This window comes from Ahaetulla prasina, chromosome 6 (genome assembly GCF_028640845.1).
Source record: "Ahaetulla prasina isolate Xishuangbanna chromosome 6, ASM2864084v1, whole genome shotgun sequence".
In the NCBI taxonomy this organism is placed as follows: Eukaryota; Metazoa; Chordata; class Lepidosauria; order Squamata; family Colubridae; genus Ahaetulla; species Ahaetulla prasina.
This window is the reverse complement of record NC_080544.1, coordinates 34,448,120-34,464,826: the sequence shown is the minus strand read 5'-3', so window position 1 is coordinate 34,464,826 and position 16,707 is coordinate 34,448,120. Positions and strand designations below refer to the sequence as shown.

General features: G+C 45.3%; 1 protein-coding gene across 1 annotated transcript; it reads left to right on the top strand.

The window, feature by feature from the left end:
* The first annotated feature begins 467 nt into the window (after positions 1-467).
* LOC131200878 (cytochrome P450 26C1) lies at positions 468-16,211 on the top strand. Its single transcript, XM_058188247.1, has 6 exons — positions 468-643; positions 1,815-2,039; positions 2,447-2,722; positions 7,543-7,698; positions 11,700-12,263; positions 14,184-16,211. The coding sequence occupies exons 1-6, from the start codon at positions 599-601 to the stop codon at positions 14,583-14,585; spliced, it is 1,668 nt and encodes a 555-aa protein (XP_058044230.1). The 5' UTR covers positions 468-598; the 3' UTR covers positions 14,586-16,211.
* Positions 16,212-16,707: the final 496 nt, after the last annotated feature.

Here is a 16,707-nt window from a genome sequence, read left to right as displayed (position 1 = left end):
GCTGGTTCGGGAAATGGAAGGAAGGAAGGAGGGAGGGAGGGAGGGGAGGTCGAGAAGGGGGGGCAACAGTCTCAGGAGACCCCAGGCCAGCTCCACGTTGCCTCTTCTGACCGGCTTCCGACGAGGCATCCCGGGAGAAGAGGCGCACGAAGCTCGCTGATGGGAAGCCGGGGGTGGGGTGGGGGGCAGCGGGGAGAGGGGAGAAAGGGGAACCGAGGGCTGCCGGCTACCCTCTCCGAACCAAGCCCAAACATGCTGGGAAAGCCAAGAGCCGGCATTCAGGGCAGCGCCCTCCGACAGGCAGCCTCCCCTTCCAAGCGCTGGGAAGGACAGGAGAAGGCTGCCCCTCGTCCACCCGCCGCCTTTCTTCCCAACCCACCCTACTCTAGCTGACTCCTTCCCTCTTCTCCCGGCAGCCCAAGCCGGCCAGGAGGCGCAACCGTCGGGGGGCTCCGGGGACCCGCTGGCTTGGCTTGAAGTAGCGCTGGTTGCCGCCGCCGCCGCGGGACTCCTGCTGGTCGCGGCCCGCCACCTCTGGGCCCTGCGCTGGAGCCTGAGCCGGGACCGGGCCAGCGCCCTTCCATTGCCCAGGGGCTCCATGGGCTGGCCCTTCTTGGGAGAGACGCTGCACTGGCTGATCCAGGTGAGCACCCGCCACGGGGCGCCCGATCCCCATCGCCGCCTTTGGGGCTCTCAAGGCGGGGGTGCCCAGCCCGGGGTTACCTTCTCCCATCGGTCCCTTGGCTTAGGCATTGGGTTAAAGTCTTCCCACCGGTTTTGGGCTAGAAAACCTGGCCTTTCCTAGCCGTTAAAGCCCGGAAATGCTGCCTTCCGTTTGGAAACCTTGCTGCCGGTTCAAGGCAAGGCACTCTGCACATGCTTAAGAGCAGCCTCCGTTTTAAAGGCTCCACAAGGCGCTCTCGATTTCCGCTTGTTGGGAAGAAAGGCACCCACTTCAAAGGAAGTTAGTTGTTCCCCAAATTGGGGCGAGGAGGAGAAGGGAGCTCTCGGCCGGCCCCTCCCTCCTCCCTCCTTTTGGGTTTGATGATCCCCGGCATCGGAAAGCCCATCGGCCGGAGGGGAGACTCGCCCATAAGCTGGCCGGACTAAGATGACTTAAAGCCGCCCCCAAAGAAAACTTGCACTCCCGTCCACCTCGCGCGCTCTGGGATCAAAGCTGCCCGCCGCAGGTGCCAGCGGAGCCCCGCAGGAGCTGAGCAGCCGAGCGATTTGGGCGCCAAGAGAAAGGTGCTCTGCGCTTGCGCAGAGATACCATGGGCTTGTCGACCTTTTGCAGCGCAAAAAGGCAGCGGCGATTTGCCAATTCCGCCCGACTCCCAACTCACTCTCCCTCTCTCTTTCTCCCTCCGTCCCCCTCTCCGTCTCTATCTCTGTCTCCCTCCCTCCCTATCTTTCTCTCTCTCTCCGTCCTTCTCTCCCTCCCTGTCTCTCTTTCTCACCGTCCCTCTCTCTCTCCGACTCTTTCTCTCCCTCCCTCCTCTGTCTCTCTTTCTCCCTCCGTCCCCCTCTCCGTCTCTATCTCTCTGTCTCCCTCCCTCCCTATCTTTCTCTCTCTCTCCGTCCTTCTCTCCCTCCCTGTTTCTCTTTCTCACCCTCCCTCTCTCCCTCCCTCTCTTTCTCTCTCCCCCCTCCTCTCTCTCTCTTTTTCCCTTCTCTGTCTCTCTTTCTCCTCCGTCTCTTTTTCCCTCCTCTGTCTTTCTCTCTCTCTCTCTCTCTTCTTCTCTATCGCTCTTTCCCTCCCTCCTTCCCTCCCCTCTCCATCTCTCCCCCCACTCCCCCCCCCGACCGAGCAGGGTTCCCACTTTCACAGCTCCCGGCGGCAGCGCTACGGCTCCGTGTTCAAGACTCACCTGCTGGGCAAGCCGGTGGTGCGGGTGAGCGGCGCCGAGAACGTGCGCAAGATCCTACTAGGCGAGCACAGCCTGGTCAGCGCCCAGTGGCCGCTCAGCACCCAGATCCTGCTGGGCTCCCACACGCTGCTCAACGCCCACGCCGAGGCGCACCGGCACAGGAGGAAGGTGAGCGGGGCAGGGGGTCCCGTCCGTCTCGCCCGGGCTGTTCTCACTCCAACGGCTGTTCTGGCTGGGGGGGAGGCTGGACCGCAGGTGAGGCTGCGCATGATGGGCTATGTTCACCCTTATCTGGAGAGTGGCGCATGGGGAGGTTCTCTCTCCGGCGCTTCGGCTAAGAAGCTGACGGGCTCTTAAGCTGCTCCACGCTGAATCAAAGCGCGGGGATTCTCTCAGCCCCAGTTCCCCTCGAAAGCCCAGCCTTTCCCCGGGGCATCTCCGGTCGGGGAGAAGCTTCAGCCGCCTCTTGCTGCGGCTTCCCCTCCGGGGACTCCCAAGGCCGGCCGAGGAGTCCCCCCACTCCCCACTCCGGGCTACCTCGCTTCCCGCGCTCTGCCTCTCCCTCCGTTGCGCAGATCCTGGCCCGCGTCTTCAGCCGCGCCGCCCTGGAAGTTTACCTGCCCCGAATCCAACGCCTGGTGAGCTGGGAGCTGCGCGGCTGGTGCCGCCGCCCGGGACCCATCGCCGTCTATGCCTCGGCCAAGGCGTTGACTTTCCGCATCGCTGCGCGGATCCTGCTGGGCCTCCGGCTGGAAGAGGAGCAGTTCGAGGAGCTTTCCGGGGCCTTCGAGCAATTGGTGGAGAACCTCTTTAGCCTGCCACTCAACGTCCCCTTCAGCGGATTGAGGAAGGTACCTGATGGCAGAGGCAGGGCTGGGAAGGTGCGACACTCCCACTTCGTCGCCCTTTCTTCAATGGCTCTGCTTGCACAGGAGTCGACGGGGGAGGCGGGGTGGGGCTTACTTGCTCCTTTTACGTTCCTTTAAATTAGCTTTAATAGGGATTGATTTGTGGCATAGGTGAGATGCCAGCATGCAAACTTGCAAAAGGACCCGAAGTCTTCCAAACAGAAAATAGCGTTAACCCTGGTATCACCCTCTTGTCTCCCCTCCCCCCGCCCGAAATGGAAAATTGAGGGGCGCCTGACAACAGCATTCTCCAAACCCACAAAGCCTCCTCTTCAACCCAGCCTTTTCACATCTCTAGTTGTAGTTGGACCAACCGATCTAGAGAACCGTGGTCAAGCGGCAACTTGGGAGATGCTAGATTGGTGGAAGTGCCTTAAGTTTATTCTGAGCAACAGTGGAGTGTCCAAAGTAATAGAGATTCAAAGACATCATTCCTCTATGACCCTCCCTGCACTTGGGTCACAGGTTTCACCAGAAACCCACCCATTTGCTCTTTCCTTTTACCCTTTGTATCCTGAGCTCCTTCCATTCCCACGGCTTCCCAACCTTCGGATTCTGAAACAAACTCCTGCCAGCTGCCAGCAAGTTAAAAGAAGAAAACAGACCTCCGTTATTATAGTTGTTGCACAGTCGGTGAGATGTATAGATTGGATTTGACAATTTTATCCACTTATTTTTTCCTTCCCCAGAGACCTGGGGAAGGCAGATGTAGTTTGATAAGCTGTTCTAGGTAATGCTGCCTTTTGCAAGTGACTGATTTTGTCAATGCTGACGTTTGTTCAAGTAGTGAGCAGGTAATTGGTTTGTATTTTTCTGGTGCCGCCCCTTTTATTGGGTCTTTCATTATAAGGATGATTTGCTGACCAATTGTTGATCTTCCTTGCTCTTTTCACCACCTTTTCTGCTGTTCTTACAAGTCTCTTTCATTTCAGCTTTGTTTTTATTCTTAGCCCCATCCTTTATCCAAGCTGCATTCTTGTTGTCTATGGACATTCTTGCTCAACCAGGTCATGGTTGTCCCAAAGGTGCTTCTTCTCATCCAAGAAGCTTCTTGAATGAGAAGCAAAATGTCTTCAAAGAAAAACCAGAAAGTCCAGTTGCCTTTTGAAAAAGTACCTTTGGGACTGCATCCTTGTTCTATTTCTTTGGGTTGTTCCATAGCTGCTCCCATAATCTTCTCTTTGTCCGAGGTTCATTAGTTCACTGCAGTCTGTCCATTAATGGATTGATAGAATTGGTAATTCCACTGAATGGAGATTCTGCCTATAATGTACAATTCAAGCTTAATATCTGCTCATCCTTTTGGATATAGTGTTGTTTGCTGCTTTATTCTTTCCAAAGAATAGAATAGAATAGAATAGAATTTTTATTGGCCAAGTGTGATTGGACACACAAGGAATTTGTCTTGGTGCATATGCTCTCAGTGTACATAAAAGAAAAGATACGTTCATCAAGGTACAACATTTACAACACAATTGATGGTCAATATATCAATATAAATCATAAGGATTGCCAGCAACAAGTTATAGTCATACAGTCATAAGTGGAAAGAGATTGGTGATGGGAACTATGAAACGATTAATAGTAGTGCAGATTCAGTAAATAGTCTGACAGTGTTGAGGGAATTATTTGTTTAGCAGAGTGATGGCCTTCGGGAAAAAACTGTTCTTGTGTCTAGTTGTTCTGGTGTGCAGTGCTCTATAGCGTCGTTTTGAGGGTAGGAGTTGAAACAGTTTATGTCCAGGATGCGAGGGATCTGCAAATATTTTCACGGCCCTCTTCTTGATTCGTGCAGTATACAGGTCCTCAATGGAAGGCAAGTTGGTAGCAATTATTTTTTCTGCAGTTCTAATTATCCTCTGAAGTCTGTGTTTTTCTTGTTGGGTTGCAGAACCGAACCAGACAGTTATAGAGGTGCAAATGACAGACTCAATAATTCCTCTGTAGAATTGGATCAGCAGCTCCTTGGGCAGTTTGAGCTTACTGAGTTGGCGCAGAAAGAACATTCTTTGTTGTCCTTTTTTAATGATGTTTTTGATGTTAGCTGTCCAAGCTGCTTGATCTTCCTTGTTTCTAGGTGATATTTCTTGATCAGTTTTGTTTTGTTTTGTTTTCTTGTTCCTCTTCTTCTTTTTTTCCGTCTGTTATAGCTTGCTTGCATTTGATCTTAGCATGCTGATGCTATTTGATCTTTTATTTTGGTATTGCACTGCTTGGCTTTTTTTCTCATGCCAGGTATGAGGTATGCAGGTCCTAACTGCTGCTGTACTGTGCATTTGTTTCTTGAAGTGAGCTGGTTCTTATGTTTGATGTTACAGTATTGGCACTTTTTAATACTTATGCTACTAGCTGATTCTGTAGAGCAAACTTCAATGCAGGCAACCTTTTCTGCTGTTTTTGTACCATTCTAGATGCTCAGTTATTCTTTACTTTGATTCTTCTTTTGTTAGAGGACTTTGTTCTTTCTGAGGAGAGGTCAGAGTGATGGGTGCCTGATTTGGGAATGAAAATAATTCAATAGCTATTCAGGCTTCCATTATGGTTGACTCTCCTTGGTTTTCCTCCACAGTCTGAGCTACTTCTGGCAAGGCTTTGATTTCTTTGCCCTTGGAAAACCTTTGCAGTTCTTCCAATTCTACTTCTGTGAATAATGTTTCACATTATTTTCCCTGTTGTTATGGTTAGTCACACTGTCAGCCAGATGTTTAGGCTGGATTTAGCATTTCAGCTATTGAATCCTTTCCAAGGACCTCAGATAGGAAGATGGTTTTGTTTGATAGTGTTAAAGACATATTTGCATGATGCAAACTGTTCCAAGAAAGCTGAATTTTGCAATTAACTTTTGTCAGTATAAGATTTTGTCAGTGCAGATGATGTTCAAGTGATGCCCCAGATGTTTTGGGATTTCACCAAAGGTGCCTATTACTATTGGTATTGTTTTCACTTTCTTTTGTCATAGCTGTTCCACTTCTACTTGTTAGGTCGTTGTATTATGTGATTTTCTATCAGTTCTTTTCTATTTTAGTTTTTCTTGTAAACCAGTTTGGTCTCTTCTGTATTCAGTAAGCCTTCAGTAACCCTATTGTTCTCCTCTTCCTCTTCCTCCTCCTCCTGTTATTATTATCAACATTATCATCATTATCACCATTCCATTCCATTCTAATCTATAGTTGCCTAATTATGACAGGATCTGCTTTGGGCTATTTGTGTGCCACTCTCTTTCCATAGTTTCCCAGTCCCCCTTCCACCCCTATTTTTGGAATTTGGGAAATGCCCAGATCAGAAGAGAAGCCCAAGAAGCCAGTCCGTATCCTATTCAGGCTGTAGGTGCTATGACGGCTGGTTGTTTCATGGTGATTCCAACATCCTGAAAGAGGACGGCAAAACAACAACAACAACAAATCCCACCTTGTTTAGCAGGATTGGCACAATTGCAAATTAGGACTACTATTTGCAGTAATTTGGAACAGATGCAATACAGGCAGGATAACCAGAGGCCGCAGGGACAGCAAATGTTGCCCAGGCGGTTGTGCTATAACTCTAAGAGAGGCAGAGAGTGGAGAAAGCTTATGGAAACCACATCAATTTTTCATAACAGGGCCATAACTTGTGGAATAAGGATGGGTTGCCCAGGTTACCTAATTCAGCTACCTAATTCAGCAGTGGCTTTATTTTAAAGGAGTGATTTTGAAGGCCAAAGCCACACTGTCTTTTATTTCTATTACTTGTAAGGAAACTACCGGTAGTAAAATAATTTAATTTTATCTGAATGAGCTTTTCTTGAAGAAGCTGAAACCTGTCTATACAGTATACTCTTTTTTAATTTCCCCACTGGATTAGACTGACTGGACTGTGTTCACAAGACACTATGTGACCCAGTGTGAATTTAATCATGGTCTAATCAGCTAATTTGGTTTGACACCCTAAAAACACAATGCATTGGTTTGTCACAAGAGATTAGTGAGCTAATTTGTGCTCAGGGTGTCAGTACCGATGACTAGTCCAATTCGCCCAGTAAGCTTTCATACTTAGGTTAGCCTTCAGCAAATTATGGAAACAAAGCCACTAGCTCTCTTGATCTATCCAAGACCCAAAGAGACTAGATCTTCAGTTCTTTTGTAGCATCATTTATATCTATTTATCTCAGGAATAAATTCCTGATGGACTTCCTGTGGGTTCAGTAAGACTTTATTTGCTTATTTTGTGCCTTCAGGTCAGAGTTCACTCCTGGTAACTGCCTGGTCTAGTCTGGCAGGGTTTTTTTTTGGGCAAGATTTCAGAAGTGGTTTGCCATTGCCTGCTTCCTAGGGGCTAATAGGGAGTGACTGGCCTGAGTCACCGAGCTGGTTTTGTGCCAAAGGTGGGACTAGAACTCAGGGTCTCCCATTTTCTTGCCTCTAACAGGGCTTAATTGTTTTCCTCTCAGCTAAGAGAAAAAATAAAGCCCTCTAGCTCAGGGGTCTCCAACCTTGGCAACTTTAAGCCTGGTGGACTTCAACTCCCAGAATTCCTCAGCCAGCAAAGCTGGCTGGGGAATTCTGAGAATTGAAGTCCACCAGGCTTAAAGTTGCCAAGGTTGGAGACCCCTGCTCGAGCTAACTTGAGCTTTTACTACTTGGAGAAGGCGACATACATAAAGTTCTGGAGCTTTCTAAGCAGTCTGCTGCTTTCTTCCTGGAACCTCCCGGCGTTCCATTTTCTGAATGCGTTTCTGAACCAGATTTCTGCGCTCTTCTCCTTTGAACCATCTTCTGTTCCTTCAGGGCATAAAGGCTCGTGATCGTTTACATACTTACATGGAGAAAGCCATCTCGGAGAAACTGCAGAGGAAAGACCCCGAAGCTCACCGCGATGCCCTGGATTTTATCATCGACAGCGCCAAAGAACACGGCCAAGATTTCACAATGCAGGAAATGAAGGTGAGGATTTGTATGTTCCTGGGGAATCAGTGGTTTCATGCAGGATTTGACAGCAGCCCCTGGTGGAAGATGGTTTCTCAGCTGGTGTAATTTTGCAGGAGGTCTGGGTGGAAATATTTTTATGGAATAGCTAATGCCTGGCCTCCTAATGTTGACTGATACTGGAGATTCTGTGGTCAGTTGTTTCAGGATAGTGTAGCTTCATAGAGTGCAAAGATTTGTGAGCAGTCACTCAGAGGTTGGTTTTAGCATGTGTGTGTGTGAGAGAGAGAGTAGAGTAGAGTAGAGTAGAGTAGAGTAGAGTAGAGTAGAGTAGAGTAGAGTGAAGTGGAGTGGAGAGTGGGGAGTAGAGTGGAGTGGGTGGAGAGGAGGGGAGAGTAGAATAAGTAGAATAGAGTAGAATAGAAAAGCAGAGTTGGAAGGGACCTTGGAGGTCTTCTAGTCCAACCCCTGCTAAGGTAGGAAACCCTATACCATTTCAGATGAATGGTTATCCAATCTCTTCTTAAAAACTTCCAGTGTTGGAGCATTTACAACTTCTGGAGGCACACACACAAACACACAAACATAAAGCACCTGACTGAGGGTTTAGACCACGGGTGTCAAACTCAATTTCATTGAGGGCCACATCAGGGTTGCCTTTGACTTTGGGGGGCCAGGGTGTTTATTGTTACTTGTGTCAGGGTTGACTGTGGTGGCCCAAGCGCTCTGCCAGTGAAAATGGGCTCCTGAGCTCCCTTTTTGGCTACGACGGCTTCCTGCAATCCTCACCAGTGAAAACAGTGGAGCTTGGGAGGTACCATGGCCCAGTCCTTTGCTGTTTCCAGGGCAGTCCTGTGGGCCAGATTTAAGCACCCACTGCCCACAAGACTTGCCAAGCCTTTGACAACATCTTTGGTTTAGATCATACAGGTAGCCCTCACTTTCTGACTGCAATATGACTGTGACTTGTGACTTCCTGCTGGCTTCCCCATTGATCTATGGGAAACTGGCTGTGTAAGTTGCAAATGGCAATGACATGACTGCAGGTTGCTGCAACCATCATAAATGCATGCAGGTTGCCAAGCCATTAAATTTCTATCACATGACTGTAATGATACTGCCATAACTGCAATTGGAAAGACCAGTCGTAAATATCTTTTTCACCACTACTGTAACTTTGAACGGTCGCTGAATAACTGGTCAGTAAGTGAGGACTACCTGTATATATCTATTTTGCTTTATTCTCTATTCTATTAGCATGGGTAGCGATAACCTTGTATTTACCTGTTTTTTAAATGCCTGTAAACCGCCCTGAGTCCTTTGGGAGATTTAAACAAATAAATAAATAAAACCTGACTCAGATAGCAGAAAGTCAGCTTGATTATGTGCCATTCAATCCAGTGCATATTTTCTAAACTATTTTAACCTCAGTGAGCTCTGTTTCCGTGAGGAATAATGGCTATTTAAATAAATGTGGAAATGCTATAAATGCTATGAATATGTAAAGCTTTGATTTTGAGATTTTATTAAATGTCCTAATTGAACTGAGTTTCTGAATCAAATTGCAAAGTCAAATCGAGTTGTCCAAGGAAGGGCCGTAATAGCTCAGGCTGTTAGAAGCCTGTTATTAGAACACAGCAGCCTGCAATTACTGCAGGTTCAAGCCCGGCCCGAGGTTGACTCAGCCTTCCATCCTTTATAAGGTAGGTAAAATGAGGACCCAGATTGTTGGGGGGGCGGCAATAAGTTGACTTTGTAAATATACAAATAGAATGAGACTATTGCCTTACACACTGTAAGCCGCCCTGAGTCTTCGGAGAAGGGTGGGATATAAATGTAAATTAAAAAAAAAAAATTGAATGCCTTTGACCTGACTCAATGTGACCAAAAAAAATCAGGTAAATGGTATGAACTGAATTGGGTTGGAGTAAACCAATACCCTCTAATACTAGGTTACATACAGATTAGACTACTACCATGCACTCTACCTGGAAATTGTCCCTTAGTACTGCATAGTACTATAAGAGCTGCAGTGACGCGGTGGTTAGAAAGTAGTACTGCAAGCTAGTTTTGCTGCCTGCTGGCCTCCTGCAATTTGGCAGTTCAAATCTCACTAGGCTCAAGGTTGACTCAGCCTTCCATCCTTCCAAGGTCGGTAAAATGAGGGCCCAGATTGTTGGGGGCAATATGCTGATTCTGTAACCTGCTTAGAGAGGGTTGTAAAGCACTGTGAAGTGGTATATAATTCTAAATGCTATTGCTATACAGTGTGGGGGGAAAAATCCCAAGGACTTTTGCTCTTATGGTTTCTATTCTTCTCACTCACACTGACTACTTATTTCTGACCCCTAATTGAAGGTGTCCCTATCAAACGTTGATGCTGAAATGCAAGCCAATCAGTACTGTTCCTTCCAAATATCTTGAATTTCATCTACATACCCAGACACACAATACCATGAAGATCCTCTCTTGTTTTTCTCCTCTTCTGGAGCCACACTTAAGTACTTTAAAGAAAGGGAAAGGAAGAGAAAGGGTGAAAGAAGAACATTGGGGGAGCAGTCAGAGACTTTGGAAAAAGTTCAGAGAAGAGAAACTAAGATGATGAAAGGCCTGGAGACTAAAACACATGAAGAATGGCTGCAGGTTTTGGGTTTGGCTAGTCTAAAGAAAAGACGAATTAGGGGCAACATGTTATTCCAGTATTTGATAGGCTGCCAGAAAGAAGAGGGGAGTCAAATTATTCTCCAAAACATGCAGGGCAAGGGCAGGGCAAGAAACAATGGATGGAAACTAATCAAAAAAAGAGGCAACCTGGAATTAAGGAGAAACTTTCTAACAGTGAGGACAATGAACCAGTGGATTGCCTTCAGAAATCATGGGTGCTCCATCACTGGAGATTTTTAAGAAGAGACTGGACAGTCACTTGTTTGAGATGGTATAGGTTCTCCTGCTTGAGCAGGGGGCTGGACTAGAAGACCTCCAAGGTCCCTTCCAGCTGTTCTGTTCTGTTCTGTTCTGTTCTGTAAAGTAAAGTAAAGTAAAGTAAAGTAAAGTAAAGTAAAGTAAAGTTAAACTAAAGTAAACTAAAGTAAACTAAACTAAAATAAACTAAACTAAACTAAACTGGATTGTCCTGCCTCGGGTCATGAACATAAGATATAGAAATGCAAGTACAAACATACAGTATGTGTATGCATGTACATACACACACACACACACACACACGCATGTAAGTTCCCCCAAGTCCAGCAGGTGTTCACGTGAAGTCCCAAGGGGCTAAATGTTGCAGAAGGTTCATCAGGCAGTCTAGGTCCAGAATGAAAAGTCATGAAGTTTCAGATGAAGGCATGTGGAATCTGGGTTAAACAAACCATTGTTGCCAACAAAGCAGAATTTGCTGCTCTTTTTAAATAGGAAGGGCAAAGGATCCTTTCTTGCAAGGAGTCTTAAAGAGCAGCTTTCCTCTGCTGCTCTAGACACAGGGAACCTTTGCGGGAGTTGGAGTGATGGTGTTCCCAGCTCAGCCTCCTCATCTCCAGTGACTGACAGCAACTACTGTCTACTGCTTGCAGCTCCTTGGGCAGTGGCTCATCCAGCAACTTGAATCGGCTGCTCATTGTTGAGCAGGCCATATTGAGTCTAGGGAAATATTGTGAGCACATTGCCAAGGGCTTTCAGAGCACCCACATGTCGATAAGTGTTCAATAGCAACTCCTAGAATCCGCAAAACTCTTGATTTAGATTTTAAAATTAGCATTTTTCCCCTTAAAAGGCTGAGTAATGTCTTATTTAAATTCTGATCACAAGGTATCTGAGATGAAAGCACAGGAGACAGTTTATTAATAGCATGCATAATTTATTTATTTGTTATATTTATTTGCCACCTATCTATAATAATAGAAAAATCTAATAGATCTAATAATAATAATGATAGATATCATAATAGATAGGCCTATCTCTAACCCTATAATAAGAGGAACACTCTTCTAATTCATGCGTCTCCCTGGCTTGCCTTACAGGAATCTGCAATTGAACTAATATTTGCAGCTTTCTTCACCACTGCCAGTGCCACTACTTCCATGATCTTACTCTTATTGCAACACCCATTGGTCATAAAAAAGATCCAGCAGGAACTGGCCTCCAATGGCCTTACTGGGCAGTGTCAGTGTTTTGCAGCTGAAGATTTCCTAACAGAATACCAGTCTGGCCAAAAAACTTTGCCTGCACATGAGAAGGAAAACAAAGACGGTGACTCCAGACTGCCTCTTCCATCCAGATTGGGAAGAGAACAAGGACAAGAGTCGAAGATGAAAGAGAAAGGACCTAATATGAACATCATGGCTGAAGTGTCCCAGGATATTGTCTATGGAACTGCAAATGGTCCAAGCTCATTGTCCAGGCTGGAAGAAACAGGCCAGTTCTTTAGCAGTCTGGAAAGATCTGATAATTGTGACCACACTTACTTGACCCTGGAGAAGTTGAATCGTCTGCGCTATTTGGATTGTGTCATTAAAGAAGTTCTCCGTTTGCTGCCCCCAGTATCTGGAGGGTATAGGACAGCCTTACAAACCTTTGAGCTAGATGTGAGTTGAGTGGCTTGCTCTCTAACCTTTTGGTGGAACCTGGGTTGACCTAGATATTAGTAGGTTAGGCTGTGTATTTTATATGGGAGCCCAGGAAGAGCACTTTTGGTTCCTAGTAATTCCAAGAACAACTTCTGTTTAGAGCCAGCAGATATGTGAGGAATCTCAGGGCCATTTGTAGAAAGGTGAGCTTTTGGTGTATGAGAAAGGATGTCTCAAATGGACTGTAAGTACTGTTACTTGGGATGGAAAACATAGAAGCTCAGTAAACAAGATTCCAAGTACTGGGTAGTGGACTGCGATAAAGAGTAAAGAGATTGTGAAGAAAAGTCAAGTAGAAAAGGGCCACAAAAAAAAAATATCCAAGCAATCTTTGCATGCTGGTCTCTGATTTTGGCATCACTATTTTAGCAATGGAAAGAAATACTGTACTGCTTCAAATGCTGGAGGAGCTGCTCTCAGATCCTTTCAGCAGTTTGGGGCAAGATGGATCAATGGTCTAATTTGATAGAATCCAGAGAACTACATATTTTTTTCATAAGATTGAGAACTGGAGAGAGGAGTGAGGTCAAGAGGAATGCTTCATTCAGATCACCAAAACGATTGTGTCCATTGGGCAGAATTTAGAAAGAATAAGTGTAACAATTTTGGTGTAATGGTTAAAGGTGCTGGGTTAGAAGCCAAGAGATTGTGGCTAGTTTTACCTCAGGCCTAAAGCCTGTGTGTGTGTGTGTGTGTGTGTGTGTGAGAGAGAGACTTTTTTTTTTTGTTTACATTTATACCCCGCCCTTCTCCGAAGACTCAGGGCGGCTTACAATGTATAAGGCAATAGTCTCATTCTATTTGTATATTTTTTACAAAGTCAACTTATTGCCCCCCCAACAATCTGGGTCCTCATTTTACCTACCTTATAAAGGGTGGAAGGCTGAGTCAACCTTGGGCCGGGCTCGAACCTGCAGTAATTGCAGGCTTTGTGTTCTAATAACAGGCTTCTCTATTGCCTGAGCTATCCCGGCCCCTTTGGGCCAGTCCCTTTCTCTCTGCCCTAGATAAGAGGTCAGGACAAGCCAGTTTCAAAAATGTTGCAACAAAAACTACTAGGACTTGTACATTCCCAGAAGTCAATACTGATCCATAAGCACGAAAAAAGGAGGAGGGACCCAGATTGTTGGGGGGGCAATAAGTTGACTTTGTATATAAATATACAAATAGGATGAGACTATTGCCTTACACAATGTAAGCCGCCCTGAGTCTTCGGAGAAGGGCGGGATATAAATTCAAATTAAAATATATATATATATAACTGTTAGTTACAATCGCTCTCATCTGGAATGGCACTTGGAACAGCCATGCCAGGGTAGTACTAATATTATGGCCATCAATATAGATTTTTTTTTTTAGAAAAAAAGTATCTCCATTCACGGTGACTGTAATTTTAACTAACTATGAAATACTGATATTTTTTTTAAATAAACAGGTTCCCATGCTCATTGACCTATTGCAACAGTGTTGACATTAAAAAATATATAAAGCAGAAAGATGTTTAAAACATATAAAGCACAAAATAAAATGACATCTTTAAGGAGAAAGGGATAAACTTAGTTAAAAGAAATGTAGTGGAAAAAAATGGTCTATTCATGATGTTTTTTTCTCTGCTGTTTAGTCATCTGAAATGGCAGCACTTGGTAGCAGAAAATCCACATTTAAAAAAGAGTATTGTTTTTGTAGATTGTCAGTAATATTTTTGAAGTTAGCCCATCTAAGCACGTGGAAAGTGGATGAAGTAAGGCTCCTGCTGTCCCTCCAAAAGGTTGCCTCAAACTGTTGTGGATGTTTGCTCACTGTTTCAGACAGGTTTCATCCGTCTGGCTGCTGTCTGTGGTGCTGATTTTGTTCCATCTCTCCTTCCTTTCCTTTAAGGGCTACCAGATTCCGAAGGGCTGGAGTGTGATGTACAGTATTCGGGATACACATGAGACCACCAGCATCTACCAGAGTCCCCCTGATACCTTTGATCCAGAGAGGTTTTGGATATCGCCGGAAGACCAGGGGGAGCACAAAACTTCTGCCTCCCTCCGGTTTCACTACATTCCCTTTGGTGGAGGAGTCCGAAATTGCATAGGCAAAGAACTGGCCAAGGCGATTCTCAAGATGCTTGCCGTTGAATTGGTCAGCACAGCCAGCTGGGAATTGGCCACGGCTCATTTCCCCAAAATGCAGACGGTGCCAATTGTGCACCCTGTAGACGATCTTCAAGTTTATTTCCATTCTCTGAAGGCTGGCCATGAAAGGAGCAGCGGAGCAGGCAAGGTCAATGCCTGAATGCATGGACATCTCCATTACATCTCTAGCTTAGAAGTAGACTAGGACAGGCCTCTGGGGCAAAACACCACTTTCCTTTCAGTGCAAGCCCCTTCCACCTGGCTCTTGGTTATGGAGTTAAGAGAAAAGGATGGATTCACTGCACTCCCCCTAAATTTGTTAGCAGCTGTTCTTTGGACAAATATGCATCAGTTGGTCTTCTATCATCTTTAGTTGCACTTCTTGTTTTGTAACTAAGTGCATAATCACTTTGTCTTGTGGTTATGAAGAATGTCATTTTTCCAATGTCTTGAAAAAAGTGGTGGAGACATTGGTGTTAGTTCTACATGAGGTTTAAGGGTATGTAGCTCAAGCAAACAAAAGAAATGGGATTCAGTGAAAATTTTGGGAATCCATGATTTAGTCTGCCCTATGAAGTTTCTTCAGCACCTCTCGCAGCTTCTGAACAAGACTGCTGCTCCATCCCTTACAAGGTGGATGTGCTTTATTCCTGAAGGGAGAGAATTTTCATAGCTATGTTGCCTTCAACATGGAAAATGTTCCAAGTACAAGTCAGAAGGGCCATCAGAAAGGAAAGCCAGAACCAGCAAAAGAAACGGAACCAAATAGATTAGAAACGGACTTTGCTTCGGGATGTGCTTTTTGTATTTAAAGACAACAGATGTAACTGCATTCTGCATTGTAGACAAGATAGGTGTGGAACAGATTTATTCTCCAGTTTCTGCCAGGACCCCAAACTACAATGTTAATGGCAGTGACTAGCAGTGGCTCTCCACGGTTTCAGCTTGGAGTCTTTCCTCGATGGAGACGGATGGGATTGAACAGGAGGCATTCTGTTTGTATGGCACACGCATAATTGAACTGTGAGCGGCCTGATCATGACACAAAAGCCTCGCCCTGTTTTAATTAAGCAAGCTACTCATGTGTTAGGATGCCAGGCTATCAAGCTAACTCTGCATGGAATGTCTTAGATCCGGTTCATAATCATACGTGCTTTTTAAATTCTTTCTCCTTTAGGTCCTGCAAAAGGAAAAGCATTACATTTGAAGGGACACGGGATGGTTCATCTCTGAGATTTAGATCTGGGATGGCTTGCTGACATATCCAGTTTCCAAAGGGGTAGCTATATTAACTCTTATAGTAAGAATAAGTGAGAGTCTTATAAGAGTCTGACATAATTTCTTACAGCACATGCAGTTATGGATTAGTTATGGGTTTGTTGCCACCTGTGCATATATGTAATTGATAATTTAAGGTTAGTTCCATGCATCCGATTGATGACTCTAGTCTGTAAATTAAACCAGGTGGGGAACTTTGATTCCTCAGATGTTGTTCAGCTATCTGTGAGCCCAAACTAGTAAGGCCTATGATGAGGGATCTTGGGAATCCCAGTTCAGTAACACCTGGAAGATCACTGGTTCCCCACTGCTGCTTAATTTACACTGTAGTAAAATGTTTAGCCTATCAGTTTGCTGCCTTGTAGATATGTTGAGGTTTTAATCACTAGCATTTTTAGCCAGCATGATGAGCAACTAGAATTTTTGTGGGATTGTGTATTTGAAGGAATACCAACGTGGAGGAAAATAAAACTAACATTAATACCTATCCGTGTTCTCCAGCAGCTTAGAAAAGCGCTTTGTAATACCTGCAGAATGACACATACTTCTCTTGAGCTAGGCCAGGTGTCTGCAAACTTGGCTCTTTTAAGACTTGTGGACTTCAACTCCCAGACTTCAACTCTGGGAGTTGAAGTCCACAAGTCTTAAAAGTCCACAAGTCTTAAAAGAGCCAAGTTTGCAGACCCCTGAGCTAGGCTAAGAATTGCTTTTAAAAAGTTGTGGGGAGCATTATTACAGAAAAGGTGCACTGTGTGTGGATAATTCCTCTCTCTAATCCAGATTGTGGGGATTAATTCTGTCCAAGTATTTAACATGCTGATGTCTTGCCAAGAAGTGGGTTTTCAATCACAGGTTGCCAAGGAAAGCAACCTGTTTGTACCGGTAGACCCCAAAATCTAAATCAATATCTACAGAGAAGATGAACACAAGTGAAACCACAAGGAACAAAAGATTATCACTCTTCTAAAAAAACATGTGGAAGACAGAGACTTTAGATCACAGAA

What these genes read in the sequence shown, in the direction of transcription:
- LOC131200878 (XM_058188247.1), top strand. Translation starts at nt 599, where the DNA reads ATGGGCTGGCCCTTCTTGGGAGAGACGCTGCACTGGCTGATCCAG. An exon ending in CGCTGCACTGGCTGATCCAG is followed by an intron (nt 644 to 1,814) that starts GTGAGCACCCGC and finishes CCGACCGAGCAG; the next exon opens with GGTTCCCACTTTCACAGCTC. An exon ending in TCACAATGCAGGAAATGAAG is followed by an intron (nt 7,699 to 11,699) that starts GTGAGGATTTGT and finishes CTTGCCTTACAG; the next exon opens with GAATCTGCAATTGAACTAAT.